Genomic DNA, 20,380 nt, shown 5'->3' on the forward strand with positions numbered 1-20,380 from the left:
CGCTGGGTGGCGTCGGAGAGGCCCATGGCGTCCTCCATGCTGCCGTTGAGGCCTGCCGGGGCGTCGCTGTCCCTCTTGAAGGACTCCCTCAGCTTCTCCCGCTGCAGCACCACGTCCGTTGGCGGCTGCAGGTACGAGTTGCGCGAATCCTCCTGCAGTGCAAATGGGAGTAGAAGTCATACTGTGCAGCATATCACCCATTGATAGAATGCTCTCTCTATGCTACGCAACTGTCACAAGGGAATGAGGCAAATGTGGAAAAGAAATTCCCTCTCCAAGCCTTTGTGTAATTGCTGAGAAACAGAAACATGCATGGCGGTGTATTTCTAAGGTGCTGCTAAGGGGCGCACCGCTGGCGGCAGCAGCTTCTGGTCGACCTTGAAGATGAGGCCGTCCGGGTCTCCAGAGGCGTGCTGGGGCTCGGCCACCAGGTCATCCGCCAGCTCACCCACGCGCGTGTCAACCTGTTTGCGCAGCTCGTTCACCAGCACGCGCACCTGCGCAGTGAACATAGCAACTCCCTTGGCAAAGGTTGCCAGGAACAAAATTAGTTCCATCACGGAACGGCAGCAGCTCCAGAAACAAGTGCTGTGCCAGTAGCTGCTCAACACATTACTGCTAAACTGCACGCATGCAGCTGCCTGCGTTTTCTTCAGGTCACACGGAGATGCATCATAGGGGATGAACAGGGACGGCAGCGTACCCCGTTGGCGTTGGCGCCAAGGCCAAAGAGCAGCTGAGAGCCCATCTCGGTGGCGACCTCGGTGTTGGCCGTGATCACGGTGGACGCGCCGGCCGCCTTGAGCTCGGCGGCGTGCAGGGAGTCGAGAGCGCGCGCGTAGATGGTCACGTCCCTGAAGCCCTCGCGCAGGCTGCGCACGGCCGCCACGCTGCGCGCCCGCGCCGTGTACACCACTGCTATCGCGCGCGGATCCGCTATGCCCGCCGCCTCCAGCACCTGCGCCGCGGCAGGATATCACTCACAGCTTCCTTTGCCTGTATGCCGTCTTTCCAAAAACGAATAAGTTCGAGATCGGGCTGTCCTTTTTTTGCTTTGGCAAACTTCGGGTGGCTCAATGTGACAGCTTGGGGATCTGCTGAGACTATAACATCGAAGGACTGGGTCTGAGGGCATGGTCCTATGGCTCTGAGAGTATGGTCCTATGGGTCGCACTACCAACGGCATCGCATGGCAGAATCCTGTGAGGTTTCTTATTGGTGTGGGAGAGGCACGGCTGGAGCACGTTAAGCCATGAAGCCTGGAGACCATCTTCAAGAGGGAAACACCCCAGACAAGCAGCAACTGTCCCCCTCCCAGGTGAAACACAAGGAGGCAGAGCCAGGAGCAAGCAGCGTCTAGTACAGTTGACGAAGAAGAGAAGTGATAAGAAAGAGAAGTGCCGCTCACTGCAGGGCGGGAGGCGTCGCCGTAGAGTACGTTGAAGCCGGCCTCGCGCGCGCGGCGCAGGCGGCTGGGCTGCAGGTCGAATGCGACGTAGGGGATGACGCCGCGCTCCAGGCTCATGGCCAGGGGCGACTCCAGCATGTTGGCCAGCGTCTGCCCCAGCTCCCCAAACCCGCAGATCACCACTGCCCGGCTGTCCAGCACGCCCGGATCCCCGCCCTCCGATGCCTCACCCGAGTACCCGCTGTCTACGCACGCACCGCACTGTTTTCTCAGAATTCAGGCCGAGCGGCTCAAGCAGCCTTCCCGTTGACTGTCGACGTGTGATTGTCAGCAGGACAGGCAGCATGCCTTGCCGGGCTGCTTACCCACAGCACTACTCAGGATTCAGCTGCTGCATAAGGCCTGGCCAGAAATGACTGGACCACCAAGCTTGCCTCCTCCTCAACAGAGCGGCACCATCAACAATGTAAAGCTTTGCGCTCAATCAGCATTCCTGGTGAGAACGCTGCTGCATCCCAGAACGCATGAGACAGTGTCCTTTATCCTCACATGGTTCAAGCCGGTGCGCATGGTCTGCATACTTAGTAAGCAACTCCTGAGGCGTGCACGCAGGGGCCGCCAGACCCAGGCATGCGCATGGCGAAGAAGTTGGGCGCACCCTTGGAGGCGTCGTCACTGACAGTGGAGTCGGCGAAGCGCTTGCCAGCCTCGGCCAGGAAGGGGGTGAGCGCCATGGACAGGACGACCACGATGATCAGCAGCCGGTTCAGGTCCGTGGGCAGCACCTTGAGCTCATTGGCCAGGCTCAGCAGCACAAACGCAAACTCACCGCCCTGGCTCAGCAAGAAAGCCGTGCGGATGCTCTCCTGCCTGCATACCCAAAATCCCCCAATGATTCAGCGCCAGCGCGTGTATCATGTCATTGCGCATGGGCCTTGTCTGAAAGTATATTGACCTTTATGATGATGGCCACAGCAGAATGTAACCACCCACCGAGCACGAGCACATGCACATTGGAGTCTTCTGTACGGCATGCATGGAGTTAATGTAGTGTGTATTGCATTCAGAGAGAGAGAAGGGCGACCTGCTGAGGCCGAAGAAGGGCGCGAGGGAGCCAATGATGCCGATCTTGACGGCGATGAGACCAACCAGCAGGGAGAGCACGATGTTCCACTCGTGCAGCAGCAGGCTGACGTCCATGCTGGCGCCAGTGGTCACAAAGAACAGGCCCAGCAGCATCCCCCTGAACGGCCTGATGTCCGCCTCCACCTGCCACATCAGCACACCCTCATAACATGTGTGATTTCATGAGTGCCCATCAGGAGGGCACCACAGTCATCCAAATATCGGTGCAGAGCATCACGGGCGCTGCAGTGATGTTTGATGCTCGAGTGCAGGTGCAGGGATCCACCTCAGATCCTTGCAAACACTCTGAAGTTGTGAGGAAGTTCAGAGCAATGCAAGGAGGAAAGGTGAAGGACTGCTGGCCTCCTCACTCATGGTCGCTGGAAGATCGCTGGAGGCAGCGCTACTCGCTGTAGGAACCTTTGCACATGGACATGGTACCTTAATCATCATTTTTATATTACATGGCAACTCCTCTATTGCCTTGTATCATCTGGTTTTGGAGATGGGGGGGCGTGCCTGGGTGCTGTAGTTGGTCTCTGCCAGGAGCACCCCGGCCACAAAAGCGCCCATGGTGTCGGAGAAGCCCAGCTTCTGTGTGAGCAGGCTGGCGCCCGTCACCGTCAGCAGGCACAGAGCCACAAACGTCTCGTCGCTGCGCGCCTCCGCAACCTGTCACGCGCACATTTCAAACTTTCAGGATCATTGAAAACTTTCAAAATTTTGTGTAATTTTTGAATCTTTGTGACCATGACATGATCTCAGAGGCCTGCACAGCCAGCAAACACACCTTGCAATCATGATGATCTGAACACCGTCCGTAGAGTAATATTTTGCAGGAATTGATTTGCTATTTGCTAGGCCCCGGCTGGCGAGGGGCGGTATAAATACTGAGCACCGTGCGCACGGTTGATTGGGTCTTGCTTGTAATCTGGCGAGTGTAATCTGGCGAGTCCAACGAGGGGTGGCCTATTGTTATTATTAATATTTTTCTTCTTCTTACACGCCCCTATTTACAGAGGCAAGGTGCGTCTGCAGGCAGGTTGCAGGTACTGAGCTATTTAGAATAGAAAGGCGCACCAGCTCGAAGATGCGGCGGAGGACGACGCGCCCGCCCAGCAGGAGGGCGCCGAGGCCGAAGACGGTCTGCAGCGCGGTGGGGCCCAGCGAGGCGACCAGCGTCATCGTGCTCTGCCCAGCCTGCCCCACCAGATCGTTGTTCTCCACCAGCGGCAGCAGCACCAGGAAAGGCACCACCGCTATGTCCTGCACACTCATGCAGACACACCTACTCAGCACCGCTCATGCTGCAGAGTGACTCTTTGAAGCGCTGCAAGCAGGCAATGGATTGGCAATTTGTGAGATTGAATGCTGCATTTAAATCGATGTGCAGGCTACTACCCATCGAGACCAGATGCAATGCTGAGTGAATGGTTCAAACTGAGCTTCCGGCCACAGCAGAGGAGCAGAAAAAGAAGAGCAGACAAAGCACGCACCTGCAGGAGCAGGATGCCGAGCGTCGCGGAGCCGAATTTGGTGGCCAGCTCGCCGCGCTCGCTCAGTAGCTGCAGCACAAACGCTGAGCTGGACAGCGATAGCGCCGCGCCAATCACCACCGCCTCGTCCACGCTGCCCACCGCTGCCAGCTTTGGCGATGCATGAAACACCTGCAAGATCGTTGCCCATCTGACCCACAAATCTTCCACTGGCCAATGCAATCAAGACAAGACACTGATACACTCACCATGGTGATTCTGCATGTGCGTGCATGGTATGGGTGCGAGCGAGGAGTGTGTGCTTGCCTTGACGAGGATCTGGGTGCCGATGCCCTTGCCAGGCGGGAGCGACATGAGGGTGAACACCACAGTGCTCGCAAACATCGTGAGGGTGCCAAGCCCAAATGCATACTTTGCCAGCGCCTACATATCAGGCAAGGAGTCAGTGCACGCCGAATTGCTGAGTTCCACTGTAAACTGCATGTAGAGCAATGAGAGTGCGCGACTGGCAGATCAAGCAGATGCAACAACATACCTTCAGCCGATCCAAAGAGAGCTCCAAGCCCATCTCAAAAAGCAAAAACAGGACTCCTAGCTCCGACAGCTTCTCTAATTCTTCTGTATTCCTGAACAGCCTGCATGGCACATTTCCAGCCACGTGAGCAACAATGCATTGACCGACAGCCACTTGCAACGAACAGTCATTTGCAACTTACTGTAAGTGCTTATTCTCATTAGGACAGTTGCTGGCTCAGGGATGAATCCCTTTGGTGCTTCACGAATGTATGGATCTCAGTCCTCACCCCAGCTGTCCCAGCACCAGGCCAGAGAAGAGGAAACCCAGTACAGGGGATGCGTTCACCGACTTGAACACTGGGATGACCAGGACTGTGGCTGCAAGGAATGTAAGAAAATCCAAGCCCAGCGGCAGCAGAGGATCAGGTACTGCACTTGTCACACAGCAGTCTCCTCTCCTTCTGCCACGCAAGTATGTGCTCCAAGGTATCCTGTAAGAGGTAGTAACATGTCATGGGCTTGCTCAATGTGTGCATAAATGCTGCTTTGAGGATGGCAGTGTGCGAGCGACATGCTTTGGAGAATGCCCACTACTACAACCAGACTGTACAACAAGGCACAAATCCCCTTTCCATGAGCTTCATCCACTTTTTTAAAGACAAATGAGCATGTCTGCGCTTAGAACGAATCAGTCCCATATCTTCCATGGAAACATCCATGGAGCAAGAAATGTCCCCGACAGGCATTGCTCACCTGAGTGGCTGGGCATTCTGGAGATAAACTTTGTCTAGGGTGACGCCCGAGTGCCGACTCGGCATACTACAGCTTCTGCTCAGCCTGGCGCTGCAAAAAGGTGCCCAACATCTCCTCGTGTGGAGACTGCTCCGATAGCTATGGAGAGTATTACTGAAACGTGATGCGTGATGCATCATATGTGTGTTAAATGGGCCTCCAGAACTGATCTGCATGGTTCAGCTGGTGCACGAAGGGATTCGGAAAATACTAGTTCAACATTTGGCCGAGTACACGGTCTGCACTCACAAGCTCAAACCTGATCAGGTCAATCTTTTGGTCTAAATAGACATGATAAGATGGTTGTCTTGAGGCTGAGGGTGCAGATGCTTGGTTGTGATATGCATTCACAGAGGCAGTTGGGAACAGCGACACGTCGACTTCAGATGGGATCCTGACTTGGCGCATATTATCCCCTGCATGCATGCAACAGACTTACCTCAATTTTGTTAAGTCATGTGGCCATCGATGAATTCAAGGTTGCTAGTTCCCAGAAAAGCAATTCTTTGCTGTTGTGATGCAGTACCTTAGATCTCCAGCGCTAGCTTGTATTACTCTCTAGCAATTGGCCCCTCGTTTCACTGGTACACCAACTTGGCATTGACTCGACGTTCGGAACGCCGCACAGTGGCAGCAGCTTAGGTAGTACATGCAGTGGAGTGAGCTCTCGAGTGCACAGCTAGCATTCTTGTCAGTGGCACCCAGGAATTAGACAAGGTGACAGCTACTATTCACAATTTTCTTACAAGCAACTTTCTTGTAATAACATCAACCACTCTTCAACAACACAGGCTCATGCGCATGGCCCGTTCTTGACATGCATGGTCGCTTTCAGTATCCAATTTTGCACTACCTAATCTGAAGTTCGGGATACCAAAGAGTCTAAACTGTGCAGGCATGCAATGAAAGCTAGCACTGCCCCTGAATCAATTGAACTGGCGGATTGCACCTCAAGTTGGTGATTGGATCCTCGGGACAGAATCGGCCCATCCGAGCAGCCTAAGTAAATGTACACGTCATCTTGCACTCATTTGTTAAGCATCCTGGTCAAGAGCATTTCAAATACCTTGATTTAAGAGTGTTTTCTCAATGTAAAGCTTGCCGTTTCAGTACAACGTCCATTCAAAGGAGACACATGCGCTGCAAGCAACTCAATGTCGTCACAAGCTCAGCGCATGTGCGCTTTCCTCAGCATAGTATATTGCATGTGAAACTTGCTTGGACTTCAATTCCGGCGATGGAAACACAGGGCCTTTTTTATGCAGGGGGCATGGAGAAGAGCCCACCCTGGTCACACCACACCTATCATCATTCTCCTTTCCAAACCCAAAAAACCCCCTCGGCCCTGAACCCGCTCATGCTCTCCTGGTGTATCTCGCGAGTGCAGCAAACGACGCGCAGTGCAGCAGGAACAGCAGCACAATGAGGCCGCCGAAGCAGCCGGCAAGGCTGAGCTGCATGTCCGTGGACGACAGGATTTCGTCGCACAGTTGTCGGCCGCTCGGCGGCGGCGCGGCCCGGCCGGCGGCAATGGCGGCTGTCTCCTGGGGCGATAAGTGCGGCGCCAGGCCGCAGCCGTCGTCGCGCTCGGCGTACTGCAGGTTGACAAAGGCGTTGATGGTGTAGCGGAAGAATGTCGCGTAGGAGACCACCTTCAGGAAGCCCACCTGCGCGACACAATTCCATGATTTTGGCACTTGAAGAATGTTTGGGCATAGTTTCTTCGTACTCAACCCAGCAACCCACTTTCGTGAAATTTTGCTTTCTATAAGGTTTATACACCGTACTTTTCCTTAATGCACTCGCAGTGGCTTTCATTAATGCATTCCATGTATTGCTTTATTCTTAAAGTCCCACCTTGTGCTCCATAGCTTCACAGCTTCAGCGCTCAAGGCCATGAGGTGGCATGTCACCTAATCAACAAGAGGCCGTGTATTTTTCAGGGCGGCAGCGCATGATGGGCAGCATGTGTGTGTTTTGTGTGCGCACCATGTTGCCGATGTAGACCCAGACGCCGGCGAGGAGGGAGCTGAGGACATCGTAGCTGACGGCAGCAACAAAGGCCAAATCCTGGTTGGGGGTCAGGAACGCGCACAGCACCAGAACTTGCACCGCCACCAGGCTGTGCAGGCAGGCCACCACCGTTGACAGCACCACCGCCTTTGCTGTGAATCTCAGCCCTGCATCACAGCGCCACACTCGGTAGAACAAGTGCTAAGAGAATTTCGAAATTTTATTTATTTAAGAAGTAGGGGTAAGTGTGAACAAATAAAGTTCTGCACTTTTGGGTGCATCACAGCTCTAGGTACAGTGCAAATTAAGCTGCAATTTACCTATTTTATACAGTGCATCAATCAGCTTTTTGGCATTGGATTCCCCTTCCCGCGACACAGTGAAGTTGATACCAGGCCCCATCTTTGGCATGTTAGTGCGGATTTCTGGCCTATAGCTAGATGCGGCAAGTTGCTTGGGGGTCAGCGTGGGTGTAGAGGTTGGTGCGCACCGATCATGCTGTAGAGGATGAGGGTGAGGACAGCGCTGTTGAGCACGGTGACAAAGGCATTTACAGCCATGATGGATACATAGTACACAGCCGTCCTGTACAGCGGCCGCGCCGGATCCACCACAAAGAAATGGCGGTCGGCCACAAACATCGACCTGCACAACAGGTCGCCAATAATTTCTGCAGTGCTGGGGTGAGCGCATCTCCAGCGCATCGCTCAACATTTCAGGGGCTCAATTTCACACAAAGGGATGGCAGGCAAGAAAGTGAGATTGGCACTCGGAGCAAAGGGAAGCGGCGCACATGTAGGTGAAGGGAACAAGAGCCAGCACGAGGGCGGCAAAGAAAATGGCCGAGAGGCTCTGCTGGATGCCGTCATGCCCTGCCATACAGCATGGAAGTCTTGTCAGCCTCCACAAACTTGCTCCAAGCCTATTTGGAGGGCTGTGCAAGCCGGCAAACAAGATCAGTGCTTGATGGAGGACACATCGCATGGGCATGCATTGCTGCGGTGCAAGCCTCAGCCAAGAATGTGGAGTGCTGCACCGTCTGGCTGCTTGTAGAAAACGAGGCCGCCGATGATGCCGATGAACATAGCCATGAGCGTGCGGCCGGCCACGTTGGCGGGGTTGCGCGTGTACGCCTGCAGCGCGCGCCGCTGCAGCACACAGTACTGGTTCCACACATCCGTCGGGAAGGACCTGCGCAGTCGCCACGCTCCCTGCTCAGCCGCTGGCAGACTCTCTTTCTCCAGGGTGATCATGGCAAGCCCTGGGGGCGCGGCTGTTCTGACTCCATTGTGGAGTCAGCAAAGGGGCCTGTGGGAGATCCGTTTGCAAGAGTAGCCCAGCAATTTGAATATGGTTCAAGCAGGGCTCACTGGCATGCTCGCTGACATGCTTGGCAATCGAGTGCCAGGAAGAGCTCAGAGGGGAGAGAGCGATAGCGCTTGATCTGAGGAAGCTCTGAACAACTCATCGTTATCTCCTCTTGCAGAGAACAAGGCGAATTATGTGCGGTGGGAGGGAAGGGCAGCACCTGCTGAAGGCCTCCTCCACGACGCTGGGCTCGGCCTCCTCCTCACGCTGCGTTGCATGCACAGCCACCACCACATCCCGTGCGCCCTTCATGGGCTTCACCGCTGCCTCCAGCGCTGCTGCACTCATGGTCGGGTTCTCCTTGGCAAACTTGGCAGCCGCTGCCTCCACATCCTGTGCAAAAGAACCCGTTGCAGACATCAGCGCGACTACCTTCCTGCTTTTGAGGTGCTGAGGTCTCCAGGAGCACGGTCTAGAGCTTGCCAGAAGACCGTGAGCTTATCAGAAGGAATGCTCGTAGCAAAGGCATTTAGCATCAAGTGCAGGCACCTTGAGGGAGCGCATGCTGCGCTTGAAGAAGCTGGGAGGGTTGGTGAAGGAGATGGAGATGAGGTCGGAGAGCCACTCAGAGCTGTTGCCGTGCACCATCGGGTCGTACTCATAGCCCAGCTTGTCCGTGAACCACTGCGTCACCTGCCAAGCACAAATTCCCCATCTGAGTTTTTGTGCGATCTGCATGCTGCATATATACTGTCAATCCCTCTGTTGGAACATTTGCTTTATGTAAACGTGCTCAAGATGCACGTGCTGCGCAGCATCCATGCACAGAGCTATTTGTGTTCGCTAGTTGTTTCGCTAATTTCAGTCCGTGCTCTACATGCATGCCCTTCTCAGACACAGCAATTTGTCTTGCTGGCATGTTTGCTTCCATGCGTGTTCTTCTGTCGTTGCTCTGCAGCAATCTCGGCTGGAGACTGCATTCGGAAAGCAGGGGGCGCGTACCTGGTCAGTGGGGCCGAAGTAGAGCATGCGGCCCTCTGACAGCACTTGGACCTTGGTAAACAGGTCCCAGATGGCCGCGCGCGGCTGATGAATGGAAGATACCACAATTCGCTGCTGCCCGGCCAGCCGCGCCATGCATTGCATGACCACCAGCGCAGCGTTGGCGTCGAGGCCGCTGGTGGGCTCGTCCAGGGCGATGATGCGCGGTGCTCCGACGCAGCCGCACGCGATGCTCAGCCGCCGCTTCTCCCCGCCGCTGATCCCCCGCACCGTCAGGCCCCCCGGCAGGAGTCCTCCCACCTGCACACATTATTGCATGTTGTGTCAGACCGCCTTGTCCGTACTGTAGCTCTGTGGGATGCTCGGCATTCTCTGCTCTGTCGGATGCGATGGGAGAGACTTCCGTCCCTAGAGTGTGGGCTCTCAATCAAAGCAGCAAGCAAGTTCACAGCCGTCTCTGCCCGCTCAGACCTCCCGTCAAGCTTGTCTCTGCCTTCCCAGCATATTCTGCATTGCCACAGCAGGCTCTTTCCTTCTCTTACAGGGACTCATTGGCGGCTAGCATGCAGGCGGTGAGGAACAACAGTGATGAGGGGCCTCCTGCTAAGGCCCTTAGGTCCAACCCCAATGGACCAGACCTTCTTACTGGTCCATTGGGGTTCCTCTGCAATGCCTTCTGGGCAGGAAGATGTTGTCATGCATCGCAAGAAGAGTGCTGTCAGAGCGCCGCACCTGGCTGTTCTTGACCTTGAGCAGGCCCATGGAGCGCAGGGAGTCCAGCATGAGGGCTTCCTTGTCGGAGGCGCTGAAGGACTGCGGCATGCGCAGATTGGTCGTGATTGCCAACGTCTCCCACACACTCAGCGTTGGCACAAACACATCCTCCTGCGCACGCACACATCCCCCGGCTACCCTTAATTCTCCGCCTACCAATTTCATATCTGCCCGCAGGCCGGCCGGCTGGCTGCCTGCTGCTCGGGTGCAGGTGTTTACACCCCACGTCCTGTCCCTCAACGCTCAAGTGTCTGTAGTGACCCCTTGCCGAGCCAGGCCTGTCCTTTAGGCATCCCTGCTATGCAGGTAATAGGGTGCCCCATCCAGATGTCATCTAGTTTCTGATGACCAGAGGAATACCTGGAATTGCCCCAAATAACTCCTGCAGGAGGACCTTAGGACTCAGGCATGCATCTTGAATTTTACAGCTGTAAAGAGGGCAGGAGGGACGCGCACCTGAGGCACGTATGTAGAGATACTGCGGAATCGCGCTTTGGGCGTCTTGCGGCCATTCACAGTGATGCGGCCGGAGACAGAGCCGCCCGTGAGGCGCATGGCCAGCACATCCAGCAGCGTGCTCTTGCCCGCCCCTGCAGCAATGCCACGCTGTCAGCTGGGCATACCTCGGCTTAGGGATAATAGAATCACTGCAGGTGCTTTGAAACAGACTTGGTCTCAGTGCAGTTGTTGGGCATGCAAAACCCACAGCAACTGAGAACATTGAAGGGACCATAGATGTGGGTGGTGATGAGTACCTGAGGGGCCAATGAGAGCCACTAGGTCTCCTGGCAGAGCAGTGCCAGCGCAGCCCTGCAGGAGGCGCTTGGGCTTGCCAGTGGTCTTGTCGCGCACTGTCACCCCGATCCCTGACCATTGATAGCTGCCCACCGACACACTCTTCGATAAATGGGCTTCCAGTACTGGTGTGGGCGCCTCGCGTGACCTGTCGGTGTCCTGAGCCTCGGGGCATCCTGCCACAATAGTGACAAATAGCCAGCTTCGACAAATACAACGGCCCGAACGTCGCTGAATTGGCCTTCAATGACAACCAGAATACAACTGATAGTATACCATACATCATTCTGCAACGAAAAGATTCATTCTTGCAAGTGCCCCAAATGAATATAATCAAGATGCTCGGGGGCCCTACCAAGGGGACACGATTCCCTTTATATCGATGGTCAAGACAAGGCATTCCGGTTTGTCCCAGGAGAGAGAAATCACCTGAGCTGCTAGGCCTGCGGGGGCTACGCTCGGCTGACACACTTGGGTGAGTGCCTTTCCTTCGGAAAACAGAGATCCGCCGGCCAGCTACCTTTTCAATGCTGTAGATCAAGACGCTGACAGCGAAGGCCAGTGATAGGACCAGTACAGGTAACAACAATGCATATTCCATTGTGACGGTTCGATGTGCCTCCTGGTTGCTCTTATCTGCTCTCTAAGGAGGCGATCCGAGAAAACAGCGTACGGCACCTTGTCCCATAATGCACACCCGAATAGAACGCAGGATCGATTGCTAAATGATTAACGGTTAACCATGCGTATACAATTCACAATACTAGCATGTCCCCATCTCAGCGTTCGAAAGGAGCAATTTCTGATGCAGAAACGAGTCTAGCTGGCCCACGTGCTGATTAGTCATCCCCCAAGTCAAGAAATTTTCAACCCTGCACTGGCAACAGCATGCACTACTGGACTGCCATGCCGTGCTGTCCCATGGCCCTTGTCCTTTTCGATTGCCTTGCCGCGGCTTGGGCAATCCAGCGCCGGATGTTGCTCAGCTGGGTGGCGCGCGTAGCCAAGACACTGGGCGGATCCAGGGGGTGGGAGAACATGAGGTCCAGGTGGTGTGCACCCTCCGGGATGACCACTGCTACAAGGGTGTCTGAGATATTCTTCAATACTCCACCGCCGTGCCTGCATGGCCACATTGGCATGTGTCATGCACCTGGTCCAAACTTCTAAGCCCTGAAACTTCGGCAGATAGCTTGTCTTCAGAGAGATGCAGCAGGAGTGTGGCAAGATGGGGAAGATCTCAGTCCCAGTGCGTTTTGAAATATGGCCGCATACTTGCATGATGTGCAGTGCTCTCATGTCTGCATGAATGGAGCAGCTTCCACACGAGGCTGTGCTCAGCTTCAAGTGCACATCACAAAGATCTGCGTACCAGGGGTCCAGAAGGCCATTTGTGAACACTATGTTGGAGGCGGACTCGATGCGCCGCCCACCCCACTCCACAGTGGCCCACAGCGGCCGCGGTGTCACGCCCCAATTCTCCTGGCACGTCTTGATTGACTCCTCCTCGCTGAAAGGCTGCAACCCGCAGCCCCCACACCACAGTCAGGATTCAGGTGGAACTGCCCTGGCAGCCATTAATATTGGACCACTGCGACTTGGTTCTATCCAACACTCTGCAACAGTGACAGATGCTCTGTGCGGGAGTGATATGTATGAGATGGTACCTGGGCCCAGTACATGTCATGCTTGCCGTCCTTTGAGAAGGGCTGGAACTGCTCTGTGCACCACTGGTAGTCCCAAAACGAGCCGTCCTCGTCGGTTTCTGGGTTCGGACCCGCTCCGAAGTCATAGCATTCCACATCCTGCACCACATAACCAGTGTCTCAAGCATTGCTTTGCATATTCATTTTCTGCCCTTTGTTGTGTTAGGCGCTTAACAGAACGGTACGACAATGATGATGCCAGAAAATTCAGAGGGCCCCAGGATGTGAGCAGCAAACAATACTAAACACAAGCAGGCCTGCAAATGACAATGGGCATCCAATTTGGGCTTGATACTCACCTCTGTGTAATTGTAGAAGACGCCCAGAGCATCGGCAAATGCTGAGAGCAGGTCGCTTCCGGCGAGATCCTCCTGGCGCAGAGACTCACATGCAACACGCACAGGGTAGGCAGGAAGGATGCCGTTGCCATTCAGAATGTAGCTGGAAGGGTACGGGTAATTGCCCCTGCGCATGTCCAAGCAAATTTTCTGCACTGCTTAAGCAAAACAAGTGTTTGAGAGATGCCTGACTACTAATGGTGTTCAGGGGTGGCGGGAAGCTAGAATGCTCACATGGCCATGTAGTCCCAGGCTGAGCTGGCCCAGTCAGCCAGCGCCAAGACATCATCGCTGCTGTTGAGCAGCCTTGGGCAGACCCGCATTGCCGCCTCAATCCTCCCTCGCCCGCTGTCATCCTTCCCCAACTCAAACAATGTCCTCCATGCCTGCAGCATGCATGTTGCTTGTTAAAGTTCCACTCAGGCAGGCCCTGCCTACATATTCTTAGGATCGCCACAAACCCCAGGATCCCTGGTTCCATACCTCGCGGACGTTAGACGCGCATGCAGGCGCTGAGCCTCCTGCTTCTGAGGCATCAGCGGTCACTATCTTGGCGTAGCTGCCGGAGTCATATGCTGGTTCTTCTCCCAGGTAGGACCAGATGGGCGCAGATCCAGCTATGGCACCGTCCAGGATGTGCGGATATTTGATGCGCATCCACGTGGCAAGCATGCCGCCTGGGAGGGAAGCGCAGCGTCAACCAGTGCTGGTTTTTCCAGTTACTTCTTATAAGAACAGCACGTCCAATTGAGCATGCATAGTGTCACAGGCTCACCATAGCTTCCACCAAAGCCAATGACAGCACTGCTTTGCGCGCCCAGGTCTTCCTTGAGCTCCATAATGAGCTCAGCAAAGTCTGCCATTGCCTGCTCTGATGTCAGGTACTGCATGTGGTGGCGCAGCGCCTTCTTAAATGGCTTTGACTCGCCATAGTACCTGTGCTCTGCAAACACAAGCAAAGCTCCAAAGGCTGCTGCATTTTCCCACATCAGCCCGGTGGCATTCAAGTACCTGCACCAGGCATTGAAGCAGGCATCCTTCGGTCTCAACCCTACTGAACCTGCCAGAGCCAGCCAGAGCCTGCAATAGATGAAGAGACATTCTTCGAGAGGTTGTGCACCAACAAAAAGACAAGGAGTGTGTGCAGACTTACAATGTGACGTCAGCTTCGTTGCCAACATAGAAGAAGATCGGCCCCCGAGTCCCATCCTTGTGAGACTTCCAGTGATCATTACACAGGAAGTAACGTTGCTTGAAGGTAGTACGGTTGTCAGGCGGAGTTGCCTACTTCAAACAAATATTCTTCAGATGAACATCAGAATTGCGTGGAGATAAATGCTGAAAAGCTGGACCACCAGATGGGGCAATGATGACCGGCATGTGCAACGAGATAGCGGACTTTACAAGGTCTTCAACTCAATACTTCAACCACATTAAATTTTAAAATGGATTTCTAGTTTGAATACAAGGACTCAATACGTCAAGAGCTATAGGATTGCAAGCGAGGATCGCCCACCCATGAAAAGTGATCGAGGGTTGCATCACGAGTGTAAACTTTGCACTTTGTGATGGGCTCACGCCCGTTTGAGGTGAGTTGAGTCCTAGATGAATTCTTATATGGAATCCTTGGAGGACCTTTGCGCGATCTCCTGACTTGACATTGGCCTCCCGAGAAGGCAGAACAGATGATCAGGCAAAGTACTAAGGGTGTTATGCGTGCCATTGGCCCTGGGGCCTTGCGTATGCTACAGATGTGCTCCTTGTACAGCAAATATGCTCAGCAAACCCAATGTCCTGCGGTTGCAATGTTCATGTGCTCTAAGACTACCACGTGGGCCCACGAGGTACAAACTTCAAGTTGCCTTTGAATTTAGATCCAAACTGTGTTGAAGCACATGCCACATCAAGGCTGCAAATTGGTTCCCTCATTCTGTTGACATCGCTCTAGAAGGTTTGATTGGAGCTTGACAAGTCTGGCATTGCTGTGTTGTCTAATGCAGCTGCCCACACATTCAATTACTGGCAGTCATCATGGCCTCAGCACTCGCCGTGCATGCATAATCTCCACATCACAGCAGTGGCAACTGTTGCATTGGCAATAAACCCAGCAGCCGTCCCACATCGCTGTCATGACATTTCTAGACTAGGCTCTAACCCCGGGCCTGAGTGAGCGCCGAAGAGCCTGCTGCGCTTGCAGAGACGAGGCGACAAAATCTGAGAGCCTAGAGCTCCGCACGCCCTCCACCTCACCCTCAGCATTCAGCCTCTTGCGGAATGTGCGGTCCTGTGACACCAAATAATGGAATTAAATTTTGCCAATGGCTGTGCACAGGATGTCGCCTGCATGCAAACAAGCATGCCACCAAGATACCAAACCATTTTTGTTTAAACATGCTCACCTCAAGATGCCCGTTCTTGTAGGCATGCCTGTACATGCACGAGGTCCCAAACGGGCAGGACCCCTCGCCGAAGGAGAAAAGGCGGCAGTCGATCTGGGACAGTTTGCACTTGTAGGTATCGAGGATGGCGGCCTTGTCCTCTCTGCTGGTTGGCCACGTCATTGAGGGCGTAACAAAGTGCGTTGTCTGCCGACATACTGGGCACGTCCTCAGCGCCTGCAAGCACCAGTCAATTTGCTCAGCCATATACACTCCAATTTTATCTTGAAGTCAGCAAAACATAGGCAGGTCTAAGAATATCTCTATCAATGTCAGCCCCCTCCTCTGCTCGAGCACTCTATCATGCAGCACAAAGTGCCACGCTAAGATTGGCGTGCAATCCAGTGGCGGGCAGGAGCACACACCGTTGACACATCTGCCCCGCTCTCGACATTGTTACGCCAGCTGCGGATGCAGCCGAGGCAGAAGGCGTGGTCGCAGCTCAGCAGCCCAAACTTGCGCTCTGACACCCTGTCCTTGGCCATCACCACCTGCAGCGCATCCGGGCCTGAGGGCCTCAATTTGAGAAGCCTTGCGCCTCAATTAATTGCAATTTTGCAATCACTCATTAGCCCGCCTTAGCTTGCCAAGGGACTCTGGACTGAACACACTTCCATGCAGATGTTGCACTCTACTTCCTGGCTCATGGCCAGCGCCTGGATCCTCTGATGCCTCCTCAGGCACCCCGACCCATGCTCTGCCCGCTGCTCAGGATCTGTGGGGTCCAGCGCAAACTTCTGGCAGGTCTGCACACACACTCCACTCCTCAGGACACTATCAGCAGATGGTGTCCTTCGATTTTGAACTGCGGAACTTCAGCTTACAGGCTTGGCCGCACAGATGCTTGCCTGGCAGTAGACGCCATGAGTCCATTTGCAGCTAGCCCCGCGCGAGCAGAACCCACTGCGGCTGTACTCCGGGCAGATGTCATGCGCCTGCCTGCACCCTCCAAACGCTTGCAGCTGCTGCGTGACTGCATGCACCCCGCTCAAGTCGCTCTCTGCGCTGCTTTCAGGGCTGTCACACTCATCATGACCTGCAGTCCCGGCGTTGATCCCGTGATCTCTGTGGTACCCCAGATGCTTTGTAGCACCATTTCCCCAAGCACTGGGGTCCTGCCCACAATTCTGATCATCATCATCAGATGAGCTAGTGCCCCGCCTGCGACATGCAAACAACCCACAAGTGGCTTACTAGGATGACAGGCACACTGCTTCATCTCGACAACAGTCAATGCGCTCTGCATCCTGCCTCCAGGGCAGGCATAAGCAGAGAGAAGGCTTACCAGGCGTCTCCCAAGTCCGCAGGTAGCGGCAGCCTCGGCTGCTGTGCCCCTTGCTGCTGTGCCTCTTGCTGATGGTCATGCGCTGCCTCGCCAGTACCTTCCTCCGCATCTTGCCAGGGACCATCATGTCCAGAGTCACCTTCTGGCCTGTACTCCCAACTCTCCCCCTCATATGAGTAATCCTGTTCAGCGTATGACTGGTGCGCATCAGCTGGATAGCTGCCCCAAGCAGCCTCATTGTCCTGCCAGGCGGCATCTGCGTGGCCAGAGTATTCATATGGCTGCTGGCTCATGGCGCCCAGCTCCTCAGCATGGGAACCACTGCTGGCCTGCGAGGCTGGCTCTTCTGTGCGAGGAGCCTCAATGTGCTCGCCTGGCAGGGGCGTTCCATCGGGTTGCAGGTGTGCAAAATGACACCGCCTGCCATATGCACAATATCCTGCCAGAAAGTAGCTGCACACCTGCACATGCCAAAAAAATTCTTCATTGAAGGGGCAACAGAAGGTTCAAGAATAAAAGCACACTGGCAACCGTGACAATACATTGAGATATGCATGAATCTCACCTGCGAAGGAACGCTACTCAAATCATGGGAATACCGACAAGACGAGCCATAGCGACAGTTGCCTTGGGTGTGAAAACGGCAGAGTATCCTGGTCCAAGCAAGAACGACAACTGAGGACAAGGATTTGCTGCATGATCTGATTATCAAAATCTATTGTCTGACAAGAATACAGCAAACGGGACGATCTCCCTAGCTACTAAGCTTCCCAAAAATGTTAATGATGGGGATGAGTATAACGACATCGTCTTGTGCTGTGTATTCTCCAGAAAGAACAAAGAACACCAAACATATGAATGGACAGGAAACAATTGCCGGAATCGTGCGCACTTGTCAGACATCTGCGATGCCTTCTGATCTGCTTTCTACACAAGGTACTACACTGGCGTACTACAGCCAATTCTTGAAGCCACTTTGTTATTGTACAATCTTGTTTTAATGGATAGTGAGATCAGCGAACAATGCCGGTAAACAGTGAAATTCTTGTTTGACGGTGTGCACGCACGTGCCGGCAACACGTCCACAGAAGCAGGCAAGCGCATTCCTTCCTGGCCCCAGCCCCAATAACACAGCAGCAGCAAGCCCCTCACCTACCTCAGCGATAAATTCTCGTAATGCTGCTCTGCAAGTGCGGGACAGAGGTGGTATAAAGTCCTAAAAGCACAGCATCGCTTTCTATACCATCAGAATAGACCTTTCCGTCTGACATGCACAATTCTTTATAAGGAACAACGGAATGGCAGCAGATGTGTTATGGGTCAGGCTGAGACATTCCTGGCGAGCTCTCAGCAAAGAACACAGACAAAAAGCCTTGGGGCTTTCTTTCATCGTCATAGTAGCGCTGATATGGGTACGTTCAGTCTTTATAGCCTGAGGAGCATATTTTGAAGCCTTTTTCTTCCCTTTCAAATGCAGACCGTATGGCCTCTAGAACGCGGGACTGACAGAGACATTGAGGGTCTCTCTACACGCAGGTCTTGGCATCCTTCCTGGTGCAAGATCTGGAATCCGAGGGGCTGAACCCGTTCCTCCTCACCTACATCGCAAATTCGCTGTTCATTGTCTACCTCCCGCTTTACTACCTGGCAGTGAGGCTGAAATCAGGCACCCGGGACACAAGGTGAGCTTGTCTCACCCAGCAACACGAGAGAGCTTCTTGCTTACATTTGCAGACAGACTGTCAATGTTGATGCTGTTGCAGGAGCTCGGAAGTAAGAGAGGCCCATGCTCCTGCTGGGCATCACATAATGGCAGACACGGAGAGGACAGAACTAATAGTAGAGCACACAGTTGATGACAGCAACACGATTTCAGCTCTGCGGCGGCGGTTTCGTTGGCCCAAAATGCTGGACAAGAAAGTGCTTGCGGCAGCAGCTGTTGTGAGCACCCTTCCCCCTTTGTTGATTCTGTGCACATGAGCAGGATGCACTGGAGCACATTGGGACAAGAGATGGATGAGCATGTGGGTGCAGGTGGCGCCAATGTGGTTTGCTGCTCAGTACACTTTCAATGTCAGCCTGTCAGAGACGACGGTGACATCCAACACAATACTGGCATCGACTTCATCGCTGTTCACCTATGGACTTGCATGCCTCCTATCCTTGGAGGTCTTTCTTGTCAGCAAGCTGGCCTTCATATTCCTTTGCATGGCAGGTGAGCTCTGATGCTTGCCATTTGTTATTAACGCAGATGGTTTTCCTTGGACAGTTGCATGCTCCCTATCGGAATGCCCCCGGAATTCTGGCTGACTGAGAAGCACAAATTGCCTCGCTGAACAAGCTGCATTTTCTGGCTCCACAGGCACTGCTCTGGTGACAATTGCTGATGCAAGGCGATCAGATGGGGGAAAAACAAGCAGCGTGGGCGGGGATCTGCTCGTGTTGCTGTCAGGCTTCTTGTATGCTGCCTACACGGTGGGCAGTCTGAATTGCATTCTTGGGGATCCCATGCACCCCCCATGCTTTGCAGACAATTAAGACTCAGTGCTGTGACGTCCTGACAGTGTGCCTGGGCCTTGGACAGATCGCCATACGCCAGATGCTCCAGGATGATGACAGCCTGACCATGATGCTGTTCTTTGGCTGCGTGGGGTTCCTGAACGCGGTCTGTCTGGCGCCCGTGCTCATCATTCTTCGCATCAGTGGATTTGTGCAGACAGCCGGCCTGACCCTGCGCATCCTGGGGCTGACTGTCTGCAAAGGTGCGGCTGCTGAGCCCACGCACAATCAGTATGGTGACACTGTCCCCCGATACATGGCATTACTGTACATCATGCATGCAGTTCCCGGTTGCAGGATCCTTCCTCGAATGTTGTGCGAATGTGACGGTGAGATTGCTGTGCAGGTCTCTTTGACAATGTACTATCAGACTACTTGTGGGCCAGGGCGGTGCTCCTTATTGGTAAGCTGCGCTCTCCAGCAACACTGCAGCCTTTCCAAGACAGTTGCTACACTGGAATGATCCATGTGTGTTACTGCACAAAGCGCACGCATAACAATGCTGTAGAACAGTGTAAAGGCTGTGATGCTAAAAGAGTCTTGTGGTGTGCAGGTCCAACTGTGGCCACAGTGGGCCTCTCGATGCAGGTCCCATTCGCGGTCATCATGGACGCCATATTCAAGCAGCCTGCATGGCTCTCCAGCGCGTCCTCAGCTGCTCTGACCTTTGTTGGGGCCGCACTCGTGCTGACTGGATTCTTTGGCGTCAATGTTTCTACTGCCAAAGCAGACGAGGCTTTGCCTACAACTGTCCAGCACTGAGAATGAGGCGAGCGCCATGTAGATGTACATGTACATGAAATCGGGAAGGTACAGCAAAGTAGG

General features: G+C 54.1%; 4 protein-coding genes across 4 annotated transcripts; 1 reads left to right on the top strand and 3 right to left on the bottom strand.

The window, feature by feature from the left end:
* Positions 1–326: 326 nt before the first annotated feature.
* Positions 327–5,647, bottom strand: COCSUDRAFT_52422 (hypothetical protein; the record flags this gene model as incomplete). Its single annotated transcript, XM_005651166.1, has 12 exons — positions 5,299–5,647; positions 4,833–5,036; positions 4,565–4,664; positions 4,336–4,452; positions 4,030–4,200; positions 3,614–3,799; positions 3,053–3,205; positions 2,493–2,677; positions 2,106–2,278; positions 1,409–1,653; positions 704–958; positions 327–497 (listed from the first exon to the last, which is right to left on the bottom strand). The coding sequence occupies exons 1-12, from the start codon at positions 5,511–5,513 to the stop codon at positions 327–329; spliced, it is 2,175 nt and encodes a 724-aa protein (XP_005651223.1). The 5' UTR covers positions 5,514–5,647.
* Positions 5,648–12,833: 7,186 nt separating this feature from the next.
* COCSUDRAFT_11918 (hypothetical protein) lies at positions 12,834–14,996 on the bottom strand (the record flags this gene model as incomplete). Its single annotated transcript, XM_005651167.1, has 6 exons — positions 12,834–13,034; positions 13,235–13,431; positions 13,735–13,950; positions 14,049–14,284; positions 14,427–14,557; positions 14,790–14,996. The coding sequence occupies 6 exons, from the start codon at positions 14,994–14,996 to the stop codon at positions 12,834–12,836; spliced, it is 1,188 nt and encodes a 395-aa protein (XP_005651224.1).
* Positions 14,997–15,416: 420 nt separating this feature from the next.
* On the bottom strand, positions 15,417–17,651 carry COCSUDRAFT_12361 (hypothetical protein; the record flags this gene model as incomplete). The annotated part of the gene is made up of 7 exons (XM_005651168.1): positions 15,417–15,537; positions 15,650–15,888; positions 16,077–16,202; positions 16,323–16,468; positions 16,550–16,684; positions 17,316–17,457; positions 17,562–17,651. Coding segments are annotated over 7 exons (999 nt in total), but the record flags the coding sequence as incomplete, so codon positions are not given.
* A 643-nt stretch (positions 17,652–18,294) lies between these two features.
* COCSUDRAFT_59201 (hypothetical protein) lies at positions 18,295–20,317 on the top strand (the record flags this gene model as incomplete). Its single annotated transcript, XM_005651169.1, has 6 exons — positions 18,295–18,315; positions 18,533–18,646; positions 19,031–19,211; positions 19,359–19,471; positions 19,581–19,758; positions 20,109–20,317. 6 exons carry the CDS (start codon positions 18,295–18,297, stop codon positions 20,315–20,317), a joined length of 816 nt encoding a protein of 271 aa, XP_005651226.1.
* Between the last annotated feature and the right edge of the window lie 63 nt (positions 20,318–20,380).

Source organism: Coccomyxa subellipsoidea (genome assembly GCF_000258705.1).
Source record: "Coccomyxa subellipsoidea C-169, whole genome shotgun sequence".
NCBI classification, from domain to species: domain Eukaryota; kingdom Viridiplantae; phylum Chlorophyta; class Trebouxiophyceae; family Coccomyxaceae; genus Coccomyxa; species Coccomyxa subellipsoidea.